The 25,921-nt window shown below is 38.8% G+C and overlaps 1 protein-coding gene across 1 annotated transcript in view; it reads right to left on the minus strand.

Moving 5' to 3' along the window:
* The window catches only part of LOC125483157 (tyrosine-protein phosphatase non-receptor type 13), a 51,227-nt gene that overhangs the window by 15,654 nt on the left and 9,652 nt on the right, over positions 1 to 25,921 (minus strand). The window contains exons 3-6 of the mRNA XM_048597099.1: positions 23,064 to 23,156; positions 17,125 to 17,202; positions 11,431 to 11,712; positions 8,918 to 9,016 (exon numbers count right to left, since the gene is read on the minus strand). Of these exons, the coding sequence (XP_048453056.1) occupies positions 8,918 to 9,016; positions 11,431 to 11,712; positions 17,125 to 17,202; positions 23,064 to 23,156 (552 nt within the window). The remainder of the gene's footprint in view (positions 1 to 8,917; positions 9,017 to 11,430; positions 11,713 to 17,124; positions 17,203 to 23,063; positions 23,157 to 25,921) is intronic.

Genomic DNA, 25,921 nt, shown 5'->3' on the forward strand with positions numbered 1-25,921 from the left:
TGTCTTCATGTGGCGAGTCCAGTGGAGTTTCTGGTCAATGGTAACCCCCAGGATGTTGATAGTGGGGGATTCAGTGAAAGTATCACCACTGAATGGTAAGGGTGATGATTAGATTGTCTCTTATTGGAGAAGGTCATGACTAGGCATTTGTGTGATGCAAATGTTACTTGTCTCGTCAGCCCAAGCCTGATTATTGTCTAGATCTTGTTGCATTTGAACATAACCTGCTTCAATATCTGAGGAGTTGCAAATGGTACTGGATATTGTTCACCAATGATTGCACATGCCCACTTCTGACCTTATGATGGAGGGAAGGTCATTAGTGAAGATGTTTGAGCCTAGGACTCCACCATGAAAAGTTCCTGCAGTGGATGTTCTGGAGCTGAGTAACTGACCTTCAACAACCACAACCACCTCACGTGCCAGGTATGACTCTAACCAGCAAAGTGATTGCTCCCAATATTCATTAATTCCAGTTTTGTTGGGGCTCATGGATGTCAAACTCATCGAATGCAGCCTTGATGTCAAGAACGAACACTCTCACCTCACCTCTGAAAATCAGCTTTTTTTATAAACCATGTTTGAACCAAGGCTGGAATGAGGTCAACAGCTGAGTAACCCTGGCGGAAGCCAAATCTTATGATGGAGGGAAGGTCATCAGTGAAAATGTTTGAGCCTCACTAAGCAGGTTATTACTGAGCAGGTGCTGTTTGATAGTATTGCTGATGACATCTTCCATCACTTTACTGATGATTGAGAGTAGACTGATGGGGTGGTGATTGTTGGGTTGGATTTGTCCTGCTTTTTGTGTACAGGACATACCGGGGCAATTTTCGATATTTTTGCTTCAGTATTCATTCACAGGATGAGGGCTTCACTGACTCGGAAACATTTATTACCCATCCCTAATTGCCCAGAAGGTAGTTAAGAGCCAACCACATTGCTGTGGATCTGGAGTCATATGTAGGCCAGACCAGGTAAGGATGGTTGTTTCCTTCCTTAAAAGCACATTAGTAGATCAGGTGTTTTTTTCCTGATAATTGACAGTGGAATTCGTGGTCCTCATTAGGCTCTTAAGTTCAGATTTTTTTCTTTAATTGATCTCAAATTCCACCAACTGCCACAGGGGGATTCGAATCCACTTCCCCAGAACAATATCTGGATCTCTTGAATAACAGTCCAGTGATAATACCACCAGGCCATCGTCTCCCCAGCTGTCAGTTAGATGCTAATGTTGCATCTGTTCTGGAACACTGGCTAGGGGAATGGCAATTTCTGGATTACAAGTCTTCAGTACTATTGCTGAAAAGGTTGTCAGGGCCAACAGCCTTTGTAGTATCCAGTACCTGAAACTGTTTCTTAATATATCATAGACAGAATCGAATTGGCTGAAGACTGTTATCCATAATGCTGGTGATGACTTGTGGAGGCTGAGATAGATCATCCACTTGGCACTTCTGGCTGATGATTGCTGTGAATGCTTCAGCCTTATCTTTTGCATTTGTGTGTTGGGCTCTTCCATCATTGAGGATTGGGATATTTGTGGAGCCTCCTCCTCCAGTGAGTTTTTTTAATTGTCCACTACCACTCATGACTGGTTGTGGAAAGACTGCAGAGCTTAGATCTGATGTATTGGTTTTGGGATCGTTTAGTTCTGCCTACCACTTGCTGCTTATACTGTTTGGCATACAAGTAGTCCTGTTTGATAGCTTCACCAGGTTGACACCTCATTTTTAAGTCTGCCTGGTACTGCTCCTGGCATATCTATCCAGAACAATCTTTTGTTGACATTTACTGGTGCTGATGGAAACCAGAATACAACATACACAGAATCTGAAGGGACTGCCTACTAGATGGACAGGACATCATCTTGGTTAGCAGCTGTGCAACCTTTAGGCCCTAAACATTATCTTCCCAGGACCAGTTTGTTTGTTATCCCTAGAAAATGCTCGGGAAGTGTGATCTGCACTCTTCCTTATGAAGTAGGGAACAATTAATATATTTATTTTAACTCCTACTTAACAGTTGATTTGTTAAGGCAGAAGAGGGAAGTTCAGTGGGAATAACGTTAACACAAAGTATTTCTATAGCTGTACATTTTCAAAGCAAATTAGATCTATATTCTTTGCATTAGTTTCATATTTCTACTGCTATGCAGATTTAATTCTTTAGGCCTTGTGATTGAAACGCCTCTGATGTTGGGTACTGATGAAACCTGTTTGCACCTCCAGGCAAGCTTTGCTTTCGAATGAGGAAAAGCAGCAATTTTCAGCATGAAATAAAGGGCTGTCATCAGCTGAGTTCTGTTTCGTATTTGATTGGTAAGAACCCATCTTGGCACAGATCTTCTAGATCAGCAGCCAGGGCTCCACAGACTCTGCTGATTTAGATGAAAGATGATTAAGGACACAGGATTTTTTTCTGCCTGAACATTGCACACCTATGGATGTCGATTGACAGCCAGAGACTTTTTCCTAGGGTGGACGTAACTATTACGAGGGAGCATAGTTTTAAAGTGAGTGGAGATAGATATAGGGGCGACGTCAGAGGTAGGTTCTTTACTCAGAGAATGGTCGGGGTGTGGAATGCATTGCCGGAGAGGGTAGTGGAGTCCGCCTCCTTAGGGGCATTTAAGCGGCAATTAGATGGACATATGGATGATAGTATAAGGTAGGGGTAGAGGTTAGATAGACCTTAGGTTTAGGGTAAAAGTTCAGCACAACATGGTGGGCCGAAGGGCCTGTACTGTGCTGTACTGTTCTATGTTCTATGCACTCCTGCACTCTCCATTGAACCAAGGTTGATCCCCTGGCTAATTGATAATTATTGAATGGCGGATATGCTGGGCCATGACGTTGCAGGCTGTGCTGGGGAATACAATTTTGCTGCTGTTGATGGTCCACAGAACCTCATGGATGCTCAATCTTGAGTTGCTAGAACTGTTCAAAGTCTGTCCCATTTAGCATGGTGATACTGTCACACAACACGATGAAGGTTGTTCTCAATGTGAAGGCAGGACTTCATGTGCACAAGGACTGTGCGGTGGTCATCTTACCAATACTGCAATGGACAGATGCATCTGCAGCTGATAGATTGGTAAGGAAGAGGTCAAATATGTTCTTCCCTGGCGTTGGTTCCCTCATCACCAGCTGCTAGATTGGGTCTGCAGCAATGTCCTTTATGATCAGTATGGCTCAGTTCCACATTAGGGCTGTATGATTACCAACAGGAAAGACCTTGCTTTTGTTCTCAGTTATTTCATGTTATTCTCATTGTGATGAAAAACAATTCCAAGAATCATAAAAAAAGAATCTGATGAGCTATTTAACTCTGCCAACATCTGCTTTTGGATGCATTGTGTGTAATGAACTGGATATAAACAAGAGGAACAGGTTGATCCCCGTATGTTTCCAGACATGACAATTTTCCATCTCTCCCTGTCCCACTCTCATATCTCTGATGATTTAGGAATGAATTGAATTCTTATCTATTTATTGCAACCTAATCATTGCACACAAAAATTAAACAGAATCCAAAGAAGTTTCCAAGCTGAATTTCACTTGTAGCATCTTTAGATTATAACTCCATTTTTTGATTCTTGTAATGATTTTGCAAATTGTACCTCTTTACTACAGCTACTAATGAAAAATGCAAAGCAAGAGTAGGTCATTTTAAAAATCAGTTTATAAAATGGCTGGACTTTGTTTTCAATGGTTATGTTTTATTGAAAACATTTTAAGTAAAAGATTAAAAAGATATCATCTAAGAATGACACAAAGGGGAGATAAGGATGCAATATGCATTGTAACTGCCCAAATCCACAACACCAGGCACGCACTGGCCTTTACATTCAAGAATAAAGTTTTTTGTTTTGCTAACATCAACTTCAAGATCACAATCAAATTAATGGATTTTCTGTTGGCAAAAGGTTTTTCTTAGTTACTTTCTTAGAGCTTTTTTAAATTCAAATGCAATTGGCTCGACTATTCTGCCATTGAAACTAACTTGTGCAGATGCAGTTCCACTAGGACCACTGTACTCACCAACAGGAAAGGTTGCAGTCTATCCAACTGCCATAATTCAATCCAAATCCATCCACATTCAAGATCCACACGCATACATGCACAAAGAACAAATTGCCTGGTTCCGTTTCCCTGTCTTTCCAATTGGGCAATGACATCAGCTAAATCAGCAGAAACCAGAAGTTGAACTTTGGGCCTGCTCCGCATGGTGCAGTCGCACATCAGGCCTGTATATTTACCTGGAGGGAAGGACATTTGCCTTACCTTCATTCTCAGTTACTTCATGACATTCTTTATGCAATGAAAATAATTCCTAGAACTCAAAAGAAAAATCTGGTGAGCTATTTAGTGCAGCCAACATCTGTTTGTGTATACATGGTTGGTTACTAGGTGAATTTAAACTGTAATATAAGAGCAGAGGAATGAGAAAGGCTAATTCAAACCATCCACTCTGCCCCTTCCTCCAGCTCCTGTTTCAGGACACATGCTGACTAATTTTTCATATTTTCCCTCTTCCACACCCTGATGAAACAGGAATGAGTCCAGTTTCCTCCTAAATGCCTCAATCTAGTTAGTAGTTGTGGTGCAACTGTCAAGACTCCAACTCAGTTCAATTCCACTTTAGTTTATAATCTCATACACTTCAATTCTCCCTCCCTGATTTTGCAACATGTCGCTGTTTACTCCATGTTAGTGTCTCCCTTCTTTATCTTGAAATCATGAACCATAACAACATTAATTGCGTGCAGGCATGAATTCTCTGAATGGATCTTTGTCAGCTCTGTAGAAAAGGAGCTTACTGTACAGGTGGCAGGGAGATCAATCTTAAATTAATGAGAAAAGAAATTGTTTTCAAATGACTTCACACTGAAGGCACAGTCAATGTTTTAGGCATTTATATTTTATTGAAAGAAAAAGACATTCAATTTTGGTGCAATATTGAAGGGCAATGACATCCCAGGATAAAAGAAATGAAAGATAGTCCGTAATTCCCATTATATTTATATTTTGCTTGTGATTTATTGATTAAAACTGCTAAGTTTATCTTGTGATCTGAATTTATTTTCACTCCAATTTTCTCCCTATCTCTACAATATCCATTCTTTAGGAAGGTTCAGCCAATTTCGCAGGCTTTTTGGCAGTGGTGACGGGGTAGCGAATGTCAGAAGTAATCCTGACCTCATACTATGGCTACAAAGCACAGGTTTCCAGCAAAAAATCAACAGACAGTAAACAACCAGAAGAATTTTTGACAAATTTTCTCTTACACATTGGTAACTAAGACCAACTAAGTCATCTCAGCTCGGGCCTGAGCTGTGAACAAGGATCAAGGATCTTCCAGGCCTATATGCCACAGTTACAAACAAGGTAGTGTGTTTCCTAACCAGGAGATGCATGGGGGTTTAATTGTTTTAAGTAGTTCGTGGGCACTTCAGTTAAAACAAACTGAACTTTACCATTTTTCAGTCAGTCACATGATTTAATTTGCCAGCTTCCATTTTTGTTACTTTAATACATGACCAACCAAATTTCCAGAAAACAAAAACCATGATTGAAGTGCAACAATGTAACCATCCATTATATGTCAAGTGCTAATTTTGCCTCCTGCAGAAAGGCCCCTTTAACTAATGATGTATAGAAGTAGTAAGGCCATCTGGTCTACTTGAAAATGGTGCATGTTTGGGGGAAATGTTTATTCTTCACAGTAAGTGATTAAAGGGGATAAAATGCCTAAAAAGCCACTGCTGTCTGAGTTCTCAAGTTCCTCTAAGCCGTAGGCACCCTGCTCTCGTGTTAACTGTTCCAATTCCTCATCTGAAGAAGAAGGGCAAGTAAGGATAATGCGTGGCATCTTGAGGGCAGAGTTAGGATCAAGACAGGAAGTGATGAAGCATGAAAATCAGGAACAAATATGAGGGAACAAAATGAAATACACAAAAGGAGAAAGCAAAAAATTAAAATCAAGGTGGTGATATTTAAACAACATGTAATAGAAAGAAATAATCAGATATCTAAAATAATTAAGTAATTATACACAACTGAAGGCAATGAAGAAATACTACAAATTTGAATTAATTTCAAACAACAGCTTTTAAAATCAGTTTACTGTACACTAATATTTTTCTAATGTGCATCTCCATTCTTAATTGCCCTCCTTGAGGGATTTAATGAGGAGGCTGGAGATCGTAGGGACACAGCCTGAAATCAATCTAAAAAAGATGAAAAGCTCAGAGCAAAGGCATAGTTATGTGAGAATGCAATAACGATAGATCAATTCAGTGTTCACACCCACCTATTATATTATTAGTTTTCAAATCATTTAGCCATTTTCTCACCTCAAAGAGTTAAAGGGAATAAACCGTTTTGTTATTATATACGTTACACTCCACAAAGTCACATAAATTTCTCACTGGTTAAGGTCATCTGAACAAACAACAAACAGTGCAGAAAGGATGGTGATTTTGAATTGGTTTCATCAAGTATGGATGGATAATGCTGAAGAATGCTTTGCTATCCACTCTATCCATCTAGGATTCTCAATAACCATTACACAAATCAGGTATGTTCAGAGGAATTCCAGTTCAGAGCTCTCATTGGATAGCGCCAATAATTTGTTTCAAGTCTAGCGTTTGACAGACACTTTGGATGCAAATTATTCTTCCCCTCATGGCCACCTTGTGCAAGGTTACTCAGATTGGATATAATTATGGACAATTTTTCATTATGAACTACTCCAAAATAGTACCTGGACTGAGACTTTATAGCTGCCAAGCAAAAACTGTAGCACCTCAATTCAAACTGGTTTTGATCTCTATACTTAAGATTTAAACAATGTTGCTCTCATTTAATATGTTCCAGATCCCCTAGAATGGCAAAACTCATCTAACATAGAAAATCATCTAAGTAGTACAGAGCAATGCATCAGCAATATCAAGATTCTTACTGTTATTAATTTCATAATTTAGAGTTAAAGAAATCTACATCACAAACATTAGATTGGTTCCAAAAACAAAGTTGCTGGAAAAGCTCAGCAAGTCTGGCAGCATCTGTGGAGGAGAAAACACAGTTAACATTTCAGATCCGGTGACCCTTCCTCAGAACTGATGGTGGCTGGGAAAATGTCAGTGTATATGTAGAAAATAGGGAGGTGGGTGGGGTAGGGCGTAAACGATAAGATAGAGCCCAAAGAGACAGAGAGACAGTAGGACAGACAAAGGAGTTGCTGACGATCAGGCTGGGAGGGTGAATAGTTGTTAATGGGGACTGTTAGTGACTAACAACAGGGGGTATGTAGTGGCAGGCTATGTGGTAACAAGGCCTGGTGTGTGGGGTGGGGGGCTGGGACATGGGAGAGTTTAGGCCCTAAAATTATTGAACTCAATATTCAGTCCGGAGGGCTGTAGGGTCCCCAAGCGGAAAATGAGGTGTTGTTCCTCCAGCTTGCGCTGGGCTTCACTGGAACACTGTAGCAAGCCGGAGACAGAGATGTTGGCCAGGGAGCAAGGTGGTGATTAGATTGGTTCCCCCCATTTGTTGTAAACTTCTTCAGTTGGAAGAGAGAAATTAGTCTAGCCAATCCTATTATTGTCACCCTATGTGACTTATGCTTGTTTCAATTTCTCTACTCCTTCTCCATACTTTACCCGCTTAAGTGAGATTGTTTAATTTGAATAAGATTTCTGGTCAAGGACTGGGAGTTGTGCTAGGAACTGGTGATGAATTGAACTAACCATTGGACTAAAGGAAAATGGAACTCGTCTCCCAAAGTGTTGACTTGCCTTGTTTGAAAACTGCATTATTAATAATACACTTTAAAAGCTGTTTGAGAACAATTTTAAAGTCCTATCCCAAGATAGCAATGGAGGAATTCATGCAACAAATGCATAAAACTGTAATGAACAAGTTTACAATTTTATTTTGTATGGGGAAATTTCCCTCACAAAAGAACAAGGCAGCCAAAAATACACCATTGGTCATAAATTGCTATAGTCCTTGCTTTCTTCATTTTTTAAATTGTTTTAATATTTCTTCTGCTGTAATTTTTCTCTGATTTATTTTCCAATTCTAATGATGCTAACTGACTTTTCAGTTTCTAGTGGTGTTGCTGGTTAGATTGAAAGCATAGTTTGTTTTTCCCCTTTTAATGCTCAATTTTCTACTTCCATTTCAGTCATCGAATTTGATTGTAATGTCCACATAGTGGAAATATACTTAGCGTACGCACCATGTTTAAGGGTTTGATTAGATTTGGCTAGAGTATCCCATGTTGCCAAGTACAGTTTAAGCTCATATGAGGACTGCTGAAAATTTTGAAACAAAGAGCACGAGCCATATTTGACTACGAAGATCATTTAACAACTGATTCAAAAGTAGAAATTGTTGTTGGGGATAATTATGCCTTGAACCATTTTTGATACAGCACCTACAATGACCTAACACTGTATACAGTATACTTGTATATTTTAAGATCTAGGCTAATAATTTTTTTTAAATTATTGGTCTTCCAAAACACAAAGTCAGAGCTTTTATAGTCGTTACTAATAGTGGGATATTTCTATAATTCACAGGATTGTTACATTATAGAAGGAGGCTATTTAGCCATTCTGTCGGCATTGTCTCTCCAAATGAGCTGCTCTGTTAGCACAATTTTCCTGACTTCTCCCTATAAACCTGCACAGTGCTCCCTTTCAAATAATCATCTACTTCTCTTCTGAATGTGATTGTTGAACCTGCAACCACTACGCACTCAAACAAGTCTATTCCAGGCTGCTAAACACTCACTGCATGAGAATGAATTTACCTTATGTCGTTTTTGCTTCCTTTATTAACATTTTAAACATTTGTACCATTTCTTTCTTGATGCCTCAAAATTGTAGGAAAAAGTTGCTACTTACTGGCATTGCGTGGTTCACAATACAGAACGAGGTGTTATTTAGCGGCATCTCACTTGCAGATTTAGTGGTGTGGTTCTTCAACGTTACAGATTCAGATTCCTGACATTAAAATATTAAAGGAAAAGTTAATGAGGCATTTATATATCTGTCTCACACACATACATTTGTCAGAGTCTGTAAAAGAAAATTGTTCTTTGATGAAATTTAATGAAATTGAAGACCTTATCTCTTCCGACTTTTTCTCATTTTGTCCATACATTGAAGAGTTATAGCAAGGGGACTAACCCAAGAGTGACAGGACTGTCTACAGCGCCACCTTGTGGATTTGGCAAAGAATGAACAGAAAAGAAAACTCACTCAAAGGGCTACCACAGAATAGTTTTACTCGGATTTAGGAAATGGAAGTACAATTGTACCTATCTATTGAACTGCGTGGAACTCTTCTTTCACAACCTCACTATTTCTGGTTTCCCTCATCAGACAAGAAAACGTGACTTCAAGCTGTGCAGAGCAGGTTACCACAAACTCAAATCTTTGAATTTCTGTCACCTCCAGCAAGATGCCACCACTAGACACATATTCCCCTCCCCTGTCCAACTTCCGTAGAAATCGTTCCGTCTGGTCCACTCTTTGTTCACCTCCAACACCAACCTCCGACCCACAGCCCCATTGCACCTTCCCCTGTAACCAGCAAAGGTGCAACACCTGCCCATTTACCTCCTCCCTCCCCGGTATCCAAGGGCCCAAACATACCTTCCAGGTGAAGCAACACTTCACCTGCACTTCCCAGAATCTAGTCTACTGCATTCGGTGCTCACAATGTGGTCTCCTCTACATTGCAGAAACAAAGCGTAGACTGGGTGACCGCTTCACAGAACGTCTATGTTCCGCTCGCCAAAAAGATCCTGTGCTACCTGTTGCCTGCCACTTTAACACGCCGCCCTGTTCCCTCTCCATCTCAGGCTTACTGCAGTGTTCCAGCAAAGCACTGCGCAAGTTGGAAGAACAACACCTCATTTTCCACTTGGGGACTCTGCAGCCCTCTGGATTCAATAGCGAATTCAATAATTTTAAGGTCGAAACTCTCCCATGTCCTAGCCCCCTACGCTACACACCAGGCTTTGTTATCACATAGACTGCCACTACACACTACCTATTGTTAGTCACTAACAGTCCCCATTAATAACTACTCACCCTCCTAGCCAGATCGTTATCAACTCCTTTATCTATCCAACTACTCTTCTCTCTCTTTGGGCTCTATCCTATCGTTTACTCCCTACCCCACCCCCCTCCCTATATTCTGCATTTAAACCAACATGTTCCCAGCTACCATCAGTTCTGAAGAAGGGTCACCAGACCCAAAACGTTAACTCTGATTTTTTTCTTCACAGATGCTGCCAGACAGGCAACACGGTGGCTCAGTGGTTAGCACTGCTGCCTCACAGTGCCAGGGACCCGGGTTCGATTCCACCGTGAGGTGACTGTCTGTGTGGAGTTTGCATATTCTCCCTGTGTCTGCGTGGGTTTCCTCCGGGTGCTCCAGTTTCCTCCCACAGTCCAAAGATGTGCAGGTTAGGTGGATTGGCCATGCTAAATTGCCCATAGTGTCCAGGGATGTGTAGATTAGGTAGGTGAGAGGCGGATGGGTCTGGGTGGGATGTTCTGAGCGTTGGTGTGGACTTGTTGGGCCGAAGGGCCTGTTTCCACACTGTAGGGATTCTATGACCTGCTGAACTTCTCCAGCAACTTCTGTTTTTTGTTCCTGATTTACAGCCTCCGCAGTTCTTTCGGTTTTTATTCATTCTTTGAACTGTCTGATTTTACTGAGTAGGCTAGGATTATACTCATTGGAATTCAGAAGAATGAGGGGAGATCTTATAGAAACACATAAGATTATGAAGGGAATAGATAAGGTGGAGGCAGGGAGGTTGTTTCCACTAGCAGGTGAAATTAGGACTAGGGGGCATTGCCTCAAAATAAAGGAAAGCAGATGTAGGACTGGGGTCAGGAGGAACTTCTTCGCCCAAAGGGTTGTGAACCTGTGGAATTCCCTGCCCAGTGAAGCGGTTGAAGCTACCTCGCTGAATGTGTTTAAGGTAAGGCTAGATAAATTTTTGAACAGTAAAGGAATTAAGGGTTATGGTGTGCGGGCGGGCAAGTGGAGCCGAGTCTCAACAAGATCAGCCATGATCTTATTGAATGGCAGGGCAGGCTCAAGGGGCCAGATGGCCTACTCCTGCTCCCAGTTCTTATGTACTGCGAAGGTGGTTTTCTGTGACATTGTCCTTGAAAACTCCCTGTTCAACTATTATTCAATAATTCCCTAAAATCAGCATGCATATGAAGAGATTCATATGTGTATATGCTAAGGCACACCAATGCTCATTTGGTTGTATTCAATGAACCTTTAAAAGATAAGGGTATGTATGGTAGAGGAAATGGAATGGGTGGAACAATAACATCACCAAGGTCATAATTAGTTCACTTCATTCAGATGCACAAACTTTACTTACTAAGCTATTTGCATTGCACGTAGATACTGCCTTTCCTTCAAGAAAGAAATTGCCAATTTTGAGTTGCTGGTGGATGGCAGATGGCTGAGTTATAAAGCAGGACTGCTCAGTCTGATGAGGTTTTATGATATCTATTTCACCATTGTTTGAGTCAGAAGTAACTGTGGCATCACTTGTCACATCTCTGTCCCTCAAAATTATTATCTTAATTACAGCCCCTGAATTCCTCAAGGCATTCACTGCTTCATGATGGGTAACATTTTGCAGACTTATTCCATTGACCTGCAAAACAAAAGACTTTGTTGACATTTACCATTATTAACTTTGGAAGACCCTGTACGCAGAAGTTAGTGAATGTTGTATTATTAAAAACAATTTGGGCAATTTTCAAAGAGTCTCCACCCCATTTCCTGGCAAGAACAGAGAAGCAGCTGCACAATTATCAACAAGGTTCAGATTCTGCTCAAATTCTGTTGGGTGGACCTTGAACAAGGCAGCCAGCAATCCTGTGCAAGCCATATTTAAATCAAGTCCAACATCCCTAATATTATTTTTTATGGACCAATTGATGTCATACATACATGCCTCACTCATTGACCTATGGTGTGCAGCAGCCTTAGTGGTGTCTTTAAAGGGGTCACTGCAGAACTGCAAAAAATAGGCCCTTTTTCTCTTTGACTTCATTTTTGTGCCATCGGAAGGCGCAGGAATGTACTTATGGTCCATCTTTAGACAGCTTCTCTCAGATTCCTCTCCTGCAATCCTACTGGTTTATAACATTGGCAAGCCTGGAGTAGGACTTGGCCTATTACCCAGCTTCTGTGATCACAAGCTGCCTTGAAGCAATGTTGAGCACTCGCATATGCTTGGCAGCATGCTTATGGGGTCCAATCAAAAACAGATCAGGTCTCTGAGCCTCATTGTGGTCATCACAGGCAACATCATCTGGTTTGCACAGTAAACATAGTCAAGCCCACATATGTCCCACAGAGTAATTATTCTAATCATGAAGGAAACCTATGGAATATTGGAATTGATATAAAGCAGAGGTTGACCCTCCTCTGAGAACTAACACCAAAGTGGAGCACCTCGCCCTATAATCTGCAAAAAGAGTGTGAAAACTAGGGTAAACTGCTTTTCAGTAACTTCTAGTGGTTAATTAAAATGAATCCCTGACACTCACTTTAAAATCAACAAGTAACAATTTATTTAACTCTAACAATGAAGAAATTAACTAAACTATTAACAAACCGAATAAATGCCTTCTAATTAGGGACTATTCCCAAATAGAGCAAGAGTCTAATGGTATGCTGTTCCAATAAAAACAAATCCTATTTACCTAAAAATAAAAAAAGAATTTAGTCTCTCAAAAATATAGCCAAGCTACATGTCTTCCAGAATGCTCTGTGCCTTCTCTCTCAATTCTTCTGTCAGGAATCCCTTCTCCATCAATTTGCTTCTCAGGAATGTTAACTAGTTGTGCCATTGGTACCTTTACTTTAGATGGTGCTTTCTTTAAGACTTAGAGGAGACTGAGAGTGCCAGTGATTGACTTTTGAGAGCTGAGGGCTATTAACTCTGGCAGATGGCTGTTAGCTCTCCTATTTTTGTCCAACTGCCCTCCTCTTTTATACTCTTGATGACATATCAATTTCTTACACTAAGATTGGTCCTATATTGACAAAACCTTTAAATTTAATTGGTTTTTGGTATCTAACTGCCTGGTTCAAATTGATTGGCTAAATTCAAAACTTGTTGTTTTGGTAAAAACTGCTGCTTGGCCAGCTAACTGTATGGCCTTTTGATACAAGTGTTTGAATTCGGTGCTCTCTGCATACTTGCAAACATTCAAGCTGCTGCTCATAGACATCTATTTTAACTCACCAAGCATAGAAAAGGCACATCATCTTTTAAAGGGACCATGCAATGCTTTCCACTGTAAGATTTTACAAACACCAAATTCTAACTTCTTGCCTCTTATTCCACAAGTACTCTACCCAACATCACAACAGAGTTAGACAGGTTTCCTGATTTGTTGAAGAACAATTTTCAACAACTTCACTTGCATCATTCCAGGATCTTAATGTTGATGTTTAACTTTTGTGTGAAAGTTGATGAAGGACAATAATAAGTAGTTTGAAATAACTATTCAGGATATTTAGAGTTGGATACTGATCCAATATATGTGATATTGCAAGTTGATGACTAAATGTTGAAGTAGAGTCAAAGATGTATAATTGTTATTACAATATGATCTTGTGCAGGTTTCTTTAGTTCAGTTTTATTAAAAGCTCATGTTTTAAGTTCCATGTGGATTATGTACCACATTTGTTTCTGCAAAAGCCATGGGCACTCAACAACAGCAACAAAAACAGGTTTTATTTGGCCTATTCATGTTTCACAATACTTAGTGGCAATTATGGCAAGGATATTGCCATGGCTACAGGTGTTTTAGTGAACTGGTGAGGGGAGCCGGCAGACAGTAGTTGGAGACTGTTTCTGCCAGCAGCTCATTACATAGTGATTTCATGTGGGTGTTGTCTCTCAAACTGTAGCTGGAATAAACGGCACATTCCATGTACATGAGATAATAGCTATGTGCTGAATTTTATTCTGGGCTCAAGCACTGGCAAAAGTTGTTAAAGTTTAATGTAGAGCTTTACTTCGAATGAATCTGCAGTTATGTAACAGCAGTGACATCAAAAGTGAATGACATGCCCTATAGAGGGAACTCTTAGAGCAAATGTTTACTTTTCCTTTAAGCACTATTTAACTATTATTTTATGAATAATCTAATGACTGTGAATATCATTTAATTGTGTCAGTAAAAATTTGAAGAATCAAATTTCAAGCTTTGCAAGGGAACCTGCCCATGGACTGAAATGCATTCTTTATGCTGTGCTCAATTCAATAAAGTAACTAACAAGCCCCTTAAACAATGGCAGTAGGAACTTTCAAAGCCACGTCTACAGCTTTCATCAATAGCTTAACTACCCAAACTATAAGGCACTCAAAGCAATGGAGTGGGGGGAACCTCCTGCATATGTGCTAACATGTCCGGACATAACGAGGAAACTTTCATTCCTCCTAAGTAGGAACAAACAGATGAGGTCCATTGCAAGTACAATGAAGCTCAACAATAGACCTTTGAGTCATTTACGTTGTTTTGAACACCAGTTACCCTTTCCTCACATCTTGTTCTTTCCTTTCTCCATTAAAGGATCTTGTTGCCTTCAGCCCATTGGAATCGTTTATAAATCCCGTGCCCCTTGTCTGAACTCCCTTCTTATTCCTAAATTCCAACTTCTGTGCTAAACTTTAAAAGACATAGGCAGATTGGTGGAATGGGCAGACAAGTGACAGGTATAATGTAATAGAAGTGCAAAGACGTTCTTTGTGGTAGGAAGAATAGGGAGAGACAACATAACGGGCCAAATTCTAAAGGGGTGCAAGAGCAGCTGGAATTGGAAGCACAAGCCATTGACAGTGGCAGGGCATGTTGAGAGCACAAGTGAAAAAGCATAGAAGTTCCTGTGCTTTATAAATAGGGCCATAGGGTACAAAAGCAAGAAAGTTACTGTAAACCTGTTATCACAATTATATTAAATATGGACTACATATTTTTGGACAACATCGTTCAATTTAATACCTGGGTCTTCCTTGGACTGGAATGGTTTTAAAAAGGAATGAAAAACACTGAGTTTAAAATGGCCAAGGCATCACTTGACCACATAAAAGTAGCAAAGTTTCAGGAAATCAGTCTGGATTAGACAACAGCAGCCAAGCCGAAATTAACACGTTATCCAAAAGCAATGAAACCAGTTAGGAACGCCTCACAAATTGCACAAAATGGCTCTCATCGCTTATTTCAATTCACCGTTTATAGGAATATTTACAGCTGCAGAGAACCTTGCCTTCTGTAGACACAAAGTACATAAACATGCTGCTTTTCAAGCAAACAAGTCACCAGAACCTGATGGCCTACTCCCAGGGGTTCTAGAGGAAGGAGCTAAAGAGATAGTGGAGGCAATATCTGTAGCTCAGATTCCAGCTCCTCAAACTGCAAACAGTTACTACAGATGCATTTGCTCTTGATCATATTAGTGTCCAGCTGCTTCCACATGTTGCAGCAGCAACACATCACCTGCCTACCAACACATTTGACTTAATTTACTTGCTCTAAATTCCTTGGGCTTTACGCTTTGTTGCAATATTTCATTTTCATAAACTAAAGAGGAAAAAAATCAACAGTAACAACCAGTTTTTTTTTTAAAGAGAGAAGAAAAAAGCATTGGAGACCTAAACTGAAGAATTTATTTTAAAGACTAGAAATGTTCAGCATTCCTACTCATCAATCAGCTTTTTGCCCCACATTTATGTCACATCATAGTTTGTGACGTCTCTCCACCACTAGTCTCACTGCAGGTAGTTGTTCCACACCTTTTATCCTCTTCCACTCATCTCTCAGTCCAGAGGGTTTACATTTTGCAGTAAACCCTAGTTAGAGAGCCTCTGTCCCCTTTTGCAGCAACTTTCCACTTTGAACCAATTTGCCAATGGTATACTCAGGTCACTCAGTATTTATCTCACACTGTTGAAGTTTCCTCACACTGACCATATCTCTTGCTGACCCCTCATCACTGGTTGTAACACCATATAAACTTAAGTTCAACTTCATCTGGAATATTGCATCTGGTCCTGAGCACCTGGGTTAACCTTTCATCATCAACATATTAAAAGTTCAGAGAATAGAATTAAATGCATATTCCTAAGAGCCTACTGGAAGCTACCTCCATGTATCAGGGATGTCAGAAAGCAAGCAATGTACAATCCCATGTGCTAGTGAGATTACTCTTTGTGGAGACAGCTTAAGTGAACCTGCCAGTTACATCTCATTTATTTCTTTTATTTCTAATTTATCTCTTAACTGCCTGTTTGGCTCTCTGTCTTTGTGTGCAAGTCAGGGATAGAATCAAAAATGATTGGGTTTAAATGATATACATTAATTAGACTATCTATGATTTAACTTTGCTTTGATAAAACTACTGTATTGTTAATAAATAGTTAAATCTTTTGTTGAAGCAATAAGCCTAGTGTCTGGTATCAGTTATTCACAAAGTCTGGTTAGTAACCATTGAGGGTCATTGAATATTTTAATTTTACTGTGAATACAGGAATAAGAAGCTGATTTGATTTGGATGTCTGTCGCCATGTTGCAAAAAATCGCTCAATGAAGTCGTTTTTTTTTTATTTTCTACCTTAATATCATTCCTCATTTATTCCCATGCCCATTAATTCACTTAATATCCAAAAAAATTGACCAATCTCTTTAAATTGAATTAACTCAATTGCTGAGCTTCTACAGCCCTCTGGGTTAGAAAAATTCAAGAATTCACTCTGAGTGCTCATTAATTAGTCATTAAAAAAGCTCACTGTGTGCAAATTGGCTGCTGAATTTGCAATATTACAGCAGTGACCACACTTCAAAAGTACTTCATTGGCTGTCAAGTGCCCTGAGGGCATCATGAATTTATAAAAGTCACTTTCTTTCCTTTTCCTTTCATCTTTGCCAGATTATTTTGATGGATTCAAAGAGGCATCTTAACATAGAGAGATCAGCAAGTGTTTCTCAAATTCTTATATTCATGAAAAGAGATCATTGAGAATTGGTGACAAGGAGTTGCACGAACTTACCTCCAGTACTAGATCGCCAACTTGTACACCAGCAAGATCAGCAGGACCCCCCTTCGATACTTTAGAAATGAAGATTCTCTGGCACAGACAACACTATGAATCATTATTTGTTACACTAACATCTTATTTTAGAAATCAGATGTTAGAAAACAATTGTACTCCGAGTCAGACTACAATTACAGGTAATAGTGAAACCCTCTGTGTAAACATGGGAAGCATTTTGTACAGCAGAAGTCAAAAATGATATAAAGTATCAAAATACAAAGACCTTTTCTCTATATTTCCCTCATGTAACAAAAGCAGCATGTTAATACCTAGCATCTGTTCAATACAAACACGATTTTACAATTGTGTGAAATTTCTCTCTGGATTTTAGTTTCAGATGTCTGGAGTATTTATGCCCAGTCATATTTAAGACGAGGGAGAAGTTTCAAAGTTTCCATTTTGAAATTTTTGGTTAGTTACCTCCATTAGAAGATTTTAAACACACAGTTGCTATCAGTACATTTTTAACTAATACTGCCATATAGGGCATTGAAGTTCTACACCCTATCACCAGTCTATTCCATTCAGATCTCAGCTGTTGTGGTAATAGGACATAACAATGGTCTTGATATAATCTGGCAACATACTAAAGCAGTATGTAGATGTATTTAAGAAAGGAAAAACACATCTTTTAGATTTATTCATGGCAATGAAGGGCACCAAACATCCTAATGACTGCCAGAAAATTAGCTTTCTTTGGGGAAAAGTCATAATAATCTTACTTTTGAAAAACCATCCATGTTGTTAGACTCTGGCCCCTGCATTGCTTTCTTTTATCTAATAAGTTCCGATCATTTAATTTCTCCTCAGTTGTAGGTAGTCACGCTCATGCCCTGCAAGAACTATCTAATGAATGTTGGGACAAAGCTGGCAGTTTCAGATACTGCATTAAAATAGTAAGGGCTGAAGAAACTCTGCAGACCTGGCAGCATCTGTGGAGATAGAAATTGAGTTAACGTTTTAAATCCAGTATGACTCTTCTGAAGACAATACATAATTGGAGTCAAAACATTAACTCTGTTTCCTGACTCCACGGACAGTGCTGGACTTGCTGAGTTTCTCCAGTACTTTCTGTTTTTAATGTCAGATTTCCAGCATCCACAGTATTTTGATTTTATTCAAGTACAGCATGTTGTCTACCTGTACAGCTAAAATATTCCGTTCAGTTGCAATACTTGTGTAGGAGGTAGGAATCACTTGAACCAGTGATCAATGAGTCCTTATTTTCTGGCCGCATCTACACTTATTCCTGCTCTACTATTGCTCTGTCCTCCTTCATCCTGCTGAAAGGTCTTTTGCACCCTGCCTGCATGACTGTCAATTTTACCATTCTTTTGGTCTGCTTTACATAATTCTGTTTGAGGTATTTGCCTCATGGTGTTTACTTTCTCACTATTCAGGATATTTTTGATGCCCCTGTCATCATTGTTGTAGTCCACAGTGACCATTCTTTGGTGTACTTAAAACAGAAAAAGTGTTGGAAATACTTATTAGGTCTGGAAGCATCCATGGAGAGGGAAACAGAGTTATGAACAAACGAAGAAGGAAAGGCCACTCAGCCCTTCAAGCCTGCTCCACTAATCAATAAGGTCATGGCTGATCAACTCTCCATTCTTGCATATCCTTAATAATCCTTCATCCCTTTGGTAATCAAGAATCAATCCAGCTCTGCCTTAAAAATATATAAAGATTCTGCATCCACTGCCTTTTGAGAAAGGGAATTCAAAAGACTCTCAATCCTCTGAGAGAAAAGAAAAAGTTTCCTCATCTCCGTTATAAATGGGCACCGCCTTATTTTAAACTATGACCACGAGTTAACATTGAAGAAGAGTCCTATTTGACTCTAACTGAAGAGAGGTAGAAATGTAATCTTTTTGCATTTTAAAGAGAGTAGTGGGATGAAGAGCAAAAGGAGAGGTCTGGGTTTGGGAGAGGTTAAATGACAAACCTGTCGTGGAACAAAAGGCAAAGGAAGTGGTAACATTTGTAGTAAAGAAGCAAAGCATTGTCATTTAATCTCTCTTATCCTCAATCCTTCCCTTTTGCTCATCCTCCCCTTCCCCCACTTCACATGACAAAATTCATCATATTTCTACCTTCTTTCAGTTCTAAAGAAGAATTATTTTCAACTGGAAAATTCTGACTCCTGTTTCTGTCCACAGATGCTGTCAAATCTGCTAAGCATTTTCAGGAATTTGTTTTTATTGCAGATTTCCAGCATCCACAGTATTTTGCTTTGATTCTACAGTGTATTTGCCATCAAACATTGCAGGGAACATAACTAAGGCGCTGAATTATTTGCAACGACATACACTTGAATTATGAAATTTCTATGGTCAGAAAACAGCTGAGTATTAATTAAATAGGACTTTACTGATTACGTTGGTTGTAGGGTTGAGGCGAAGAAAGCCCAATACTAACATGTATTATCTTCCACTGTACCCTGCACTCTAGAGCAACATACTCAAGTAATGCCTTCTTCTGAAAGTGAAAACAATTGGCATACATATAAATACAGCCTGATTTTAACCAATTAAAAACCTACCTAATGAAACAGAGTTAAAGACAGATCTGGCATTTTCTTGATACATCCATGACTGTTAACTGGTTAACCTGGCAGATATTCCCTGTGGTAACTCAAAGATCAGAGTGTAAAAGTTTACTGCTGTGGTAACTTTCACAGATATTAGACACCCCTGCAATAGATGACTTCACTGTGATATTCTCTCAGGTGAAACTTATGACTTCAGACATGCTGTGGTTGCAGGGTCACTGACCTTCAATGCATCTGAGAGTTGGGGTACTCAGAGTCCAGAGACCTCAAGTCAGTGAGCTACATTTGATGCATCCACACAAATTAATCTTTCTCATCTGAATTGTGGACTGACAGTGAAACTCCCTCAGCAATTTCCACCCTCTATTTTTTTTCCTGCAGCTTCAAGTGTACAGTAATAGCAATGGGAGTAGACTCAACAAAAATAATGCAGCAACGGAATGCAATGCAGGGAGCACAATCTAACGTAACATGTACACCTGTTCAACAAAAAAAATCTGTTGGGAAATTGACGAGAAATATTAAAATTCCAACTAATCATGTGGCAATTTTATACATAGATGTTGTTATACTTAAACATGGATATATTTTTGACAACAGAAATCATAAGTAGGCATCTGAACAATTTTTTTTTTAAGATTTAAATGGATTCTAACTTCTGGACCTGCCTCTGAAGTTATTTTCCGTTCACATCTTGAAACTAAGGGATTTTTTTTATACATTAAATGTTTTTCATGAGAAAAATTTAAGTTGTTTGCCAAAGTTTCTGTCACAAAACAAAGTAAATCATTAACATTGCAATATCGCCACCATGTATAAAATGAAAATATAAGCTCATGTTTCAAGTGAAAGGTCATACAAGGGTTCTATACCCAAAATGATAGAATTCTCTGTTCTGTTGATGACAAAGCTGCCCTGTATTTGTAGATTTTATACAAGTAGACAGGGAGTCAACTTTATTTTAAAGCAATGCATTCCGTCCATTTCTCAACTTTGAAGATGTGTCTAGCATTTAGCACAAGACAAGACACTTCTCCACCAATCAACTGTGGAAAGAACAGGACTTGGCCTGGGTCAAAGTCCCAATGAAAAATAAAGAAACAGAAATTGAAAGTCAACTGGATGGATATTTGCATATAGAGACCGCAGTTGAGGAAAATTGCTCGAGTTTACTTCATAAGAGACTAAGATGTTCCTTTGAGAAGACAGCTGAGAACAGCCTTGGGAATTTTTACAGCCAGAAAATCCATGCACCCAGATCTTACACTTCAAATACTTAAAAAGGTCTGAACACAAGTTTCTCACCAACTCTCTTCAACCAGAAATAACAACCAATGCAGGCAGATCAAAATCAGGAAAAAAAAAGAAATATCATCTGCTTCCAAGTAAAAATTAATCTCATGTACAAGATAACCCTCTGTATTTAGCCAGAAACTCTAAACTCTTGCACTTACCACCTGCTCACCATTGAAAGTAAACTGATGCAAACCTTGTTGATTAAATAATAGAATAACACACTATTCAGCTCCTTATACAACACATGCTGTTAAGCCTACCACATTACTGGTCACATGGCATTTCCACCAATCCTGCTCTGTATTATAGCAATATAGTATCAAGGATGAAAAACAGATACACAGCCCAGTTCAAACTTAAAGTAATTGACATTGTACAACAGACAAGTAATACAGAAGCTCGAGAATCTAGAATATCAAAGAAGAAATTTAGATATTAGAGGAAGCTATCCACAAGTTCGTGCACGTGTTCAAGTGGAGAAAGCCTAGCATGAGGCTGCCATTAGAAATGAAGTTGCAAAATACAGATCAATGAAAATTGTCAGAATAGTTTCAATTTCCTTAGTATCTATCCACATCTTCAGCCTGAAACAAGTTCCTTCACTCTTGCTGGAGTAAAATCCTGGAACTCCCTATATAACAGCACTGTGCGTGACCGTATCCCTCCTCCACGGACTACATGGTTGAAGACAATTCACCACTACCTATTCAAGGGCAACAACAACACCCACATCCTTGAACAAATATTTAAAAAAAACAAGAAGATTTACAAATTTCAAAGACAGCTCAATATTTTCTATCAAGTTTATGAAGGGAGACAATTTTGTACAGTATTAGAAGACCAAGATTTCACAGCATCTTCAGAAGAATTTGATAGCATGCTTATTGTATTTCAACAGCTTATAATCAAACATTGACAAAGAAAATGGATGCAGACTGATCTCTATTGAGAACACTGCTGAGATTCCCATGAATTTTGATAGGCAAAACAGAGAAACAAACAGCAAAACTGGACAGAAAACAGTGTTGGTGAAGACAACTGGCCATGAAGAGAGAAAATTCACTATTGCATTGCCATGTATGTCAAACAGGACAAAGCCTAAGCCAATGGCGATATTCATGTGAATACTCCTCTTGAAACAGCAATTCCCGGAAGGAATGTAGACAACTAGGTTCACAATAAAGAATAGATGGATGAAGGTGCGTTGAAATTATAGCTGAAGAAAATTTGATGTTTTCAACGAGGTAGATTGTGTAAAGATAAAGATCTTCTCATCCGGGACATGTTCAAATCAAACCTTGTTGATGTTGTTGCTAAAGTTAGATCACAAAACAGTAATGTTGCAGTGATTCCTGATGATCAAACCAGCCTTATTCAACCATTGCATATCACTCGAAACAAGCCCTTCAAAAGGTTAACACACGAAATGAGTAGAACGACCGAATGATTGGAGAAGATATTCAACATGGCAACACCGTAATAGCAAGACATAAGGAGAGACTGAAATTCAGCACCTCTAAAAATGTTACTCATGTAAAAGCTGACCACCTAATTTTTGACTAAATATTTAGTCTTACAAATTCAATTTTTCCATGCATATATATGATAGTGGAACCATTAAGTTTTACTTTTCTCTCAACGTGGCCATTGATTTAAACTCTAGAAATCAGCTACACAACAGGTGTAGTTCAACAATTATCCATGAAACTGTATTTTTCCAAAAACCTAATCTAAAATATTAATAATCAGAAATTATAAACAACTTAGCTGTTTTGTCTTCTATTCTAGTCACACATCATGATTCATGGGTGTGCATTAATGAGCTCTGGAGCTCCATTTAAGGATACTAGAAACCTTTGTGGAAATGCGGTTGATAACAGGGAATATTTTTGACCAATCAGCTACATAATACAACACATTTCTGCTTTGTCAGTGATAACATTTATTCAAAACTATGTCTCAAAATTCACCATCAAAAGCATTTTTGAGATGGCAAGTCAATTAAATTCATATTGTTCATCATGTTTAACATATAAAAACTTACGTCATCACTGATTTTATATGGAGTTGACCCTTTTCCTCCAGCAATACTGATCCCCAGACTTCCCATCGGACTGTGCACTGTAATATTGAGCTTCTAAAAAAAAAAACACAACCAGAACTAGCACTGTTTTTGATATTGATTTGACATTCAGCTCATCTACTGAAAATGTGGTCACAGATTCATGCAGAAAGGGAAAGCAAAATCAGAGATTTTGCTCTCAACACTTGAAAGTTGGCATGTGAACGTTCAGTAACAATAAGCCTAAAGTCATACAGTCAGTGTTATAGATAACAAATACGGACAAATGTGAAGGAGACTGACAGGAAAGACCATTATCCTAATCATTAGCCATCATATGAACTAGGCACTGAAACTTTGTTACACCACCCGTCCCCATCACCAGTAATGCTAATACCTGTGTGAATCGAAAATTTTTACCTATGGTGCCTCATTAGACAACTTGACTAATCTGTTCCGAGGAAGGGTCACCGGACCCGAAAGGTTAACTCTGTTTTCTCCTTCACAGATGCTGCCAGACCTGCTGAGCTTTTCCAGCAACTTTGTTTTTGTTTTTGACTAATCTGTAACCTTTTAAATGTCCCAAAGTTGTTCTCCTTCATCAACTTGTCAAGTCTTTTTAAAAGCACTGTGGTATATCAAACCCTTCTTTACATCAACAATGTACCAAGGGCGGTTATTATTCATGAAACTATACACTGTTTGCATAGTCATCTTTGTAGGCTGTGTATCTCATCAATCATATTTAATTTTACCCATTCAGCACACATACAAATCTTGTCATTTTACAATGGCAATTTTATGATTTAAAAAAAGGGTTGTAGAAAAGTATTCTCTTTGTCAGAAAGATATATAAACCTGTGAATTGTGATGGGATTTGAATTCAAATCAGGAACTTTGAGTTAAAATAACTACATACTCAATAGATGCCGTTTCCATTAAACAGGTTTGCTCGATTGATAACATTTTCACATATTTGAAACATTACACTGAATAAGTGAAAAATTGTTTGTGAGAATAGTGCTTTACCATCACTGAACAAGCTCACCTGAAATCAGCCTTTAACAGACTCAGAAAGGGAAGTGTATAATATCTGCACTTCCCACTTTAGGAAATATTGTTTTGAATGAGAGTAACAACGTTTTTCTCTCCCCAAAATCTCTCAGCATCAGCTGAAATAACTATATATTATATTAAATATTCGTGCTCTGCAGCAGTGGATTTATTTGGTCAATAAAAAAGTATTTTGATCACTCTATTTGCCAGGTCCCAAAACTCTTCCCAGTTATTCATATCACAGGGAATGATAATTTTTCTCCTAATTATTTCCAATGGTCAAGGTATCATCACTGGTGAGGATTCTGGCTGCAAGAGGTTAGGGATTTTCCAATGATGTGTTCAAGGTTCTCGTCATTTAGTAACTCATGGGAGGGCATTCGTTACAGTACCAGCCTTGATGGCTCCAAATGTAATCACCAAATTCTATCCAACAAGAAATACCAGTCACCCTGTATAAAGTAACGTAGTATAATGCAAGTAACATCCAGCATCATTTTTTTTTTAATTACTGGTTAAACAACATAAAACTCAAATGTGTTTTACTTTATCTGTGGCTTACGATTAGCAAGTGCTGATGTTCCGCTTGGTTAGCATATGATACAGATTGTCAAAGTGCAATATTTGAATGTAAATGGAGCAGGATGTAACTTCCATGTCAGGCATTCTCTCTCACACATTGAATAATATCCATGATACTTGTATATATGTATGTGCACGTGTAGGTCAGGCCCTCAAATTGAGCTGGAAATCCCCAACTCAAAGTCCTGATAGAATTTCTTGGATCTGTTACTCAACCATAACTCAAATCCAGAGCACATGAGCAGGATATGTCTGGAAACAGTCTTGAAAACCAGTATGCTATCAAAGAAAATATATGGATAGTCTTAATGAATTGCGCAAAATATCTATTGTTTTTCTATGTATTGTTATCTTGTGAATACAGCACTAGATTCCAAAAGGTTAATAGTGGCTAGAACCATTTAGATAAAATAAACTCTACAATGCAATTAGTTTAAGTGTGGGACTTTTCCCCAATCCATATTTCTTTCAGTTAGGAGGAATATATTTTCTGAGCCAATACAAAAAGATCAGCACCCAATTTAGTTCCAGACATGTTACAGCCAAATAAATATCTCACAGGTCTAATGAATAAGGTATAATAAATTAAATTCAAACTCCAGCTTATCAGAACCCCAGTATGTTTCTTTGCAAATTTACAACTCAAGAATTTACTTCTCAAAGCATATATAGTACTCACACAGATAACTACATTATAGACATAAAGATCCAAAACAGCAAATGAGATAAATGAGTTAATTTCGCTTCAAACAAAAACAGAAAATGCTGGAGAAATTCAGGAGGTCTGGCAGCATCTGTGAACAGAAAACAGAAGTTGATGTTTCAAGTCCACTGACCTTTCCAGAAATGGTCAGAACCATCACCAAATCCGCCACAGCTACGCCCTGGGGGTTACGGTTGGCCAGAAACTGAACTGGACCAGCGATATAAACGCTATGGCTACAACAGCAGGTCAAAGGCTGGGAATTCTACAGTGAATAACTCCCCACCTGACTCCTCAAAAATCTATTCACTAAACACAAGTCAGGACTATGCTAGAATATTCTTCGGTGAAAGTGCAACTTTAGCAATAGTCAGGAAGCTCAACACTGTCCAGAACAAAGTAATCTGCGTGATTAGAATCCCTTCTAACATCTTCAACATTCACTCTGTCCATACTAACACACAATGCAGCAGTGTGCATCATTTACAACATATACTAC

Source organism: Rhincodon typus, chromosome 5 (assembly GCF_021869965.1).
Source record: "Rhincodon typus isolate 14 chromosome 5, sRhiTyp1.1, whole genome shotgun sequence".
Lineage (NCBI taxonomy): Eukaryota > Metazoa > Chordata > Chondrichthyes > Orectolobiformes > Rhincodontidae > Rhincodon > Rhincodon typus.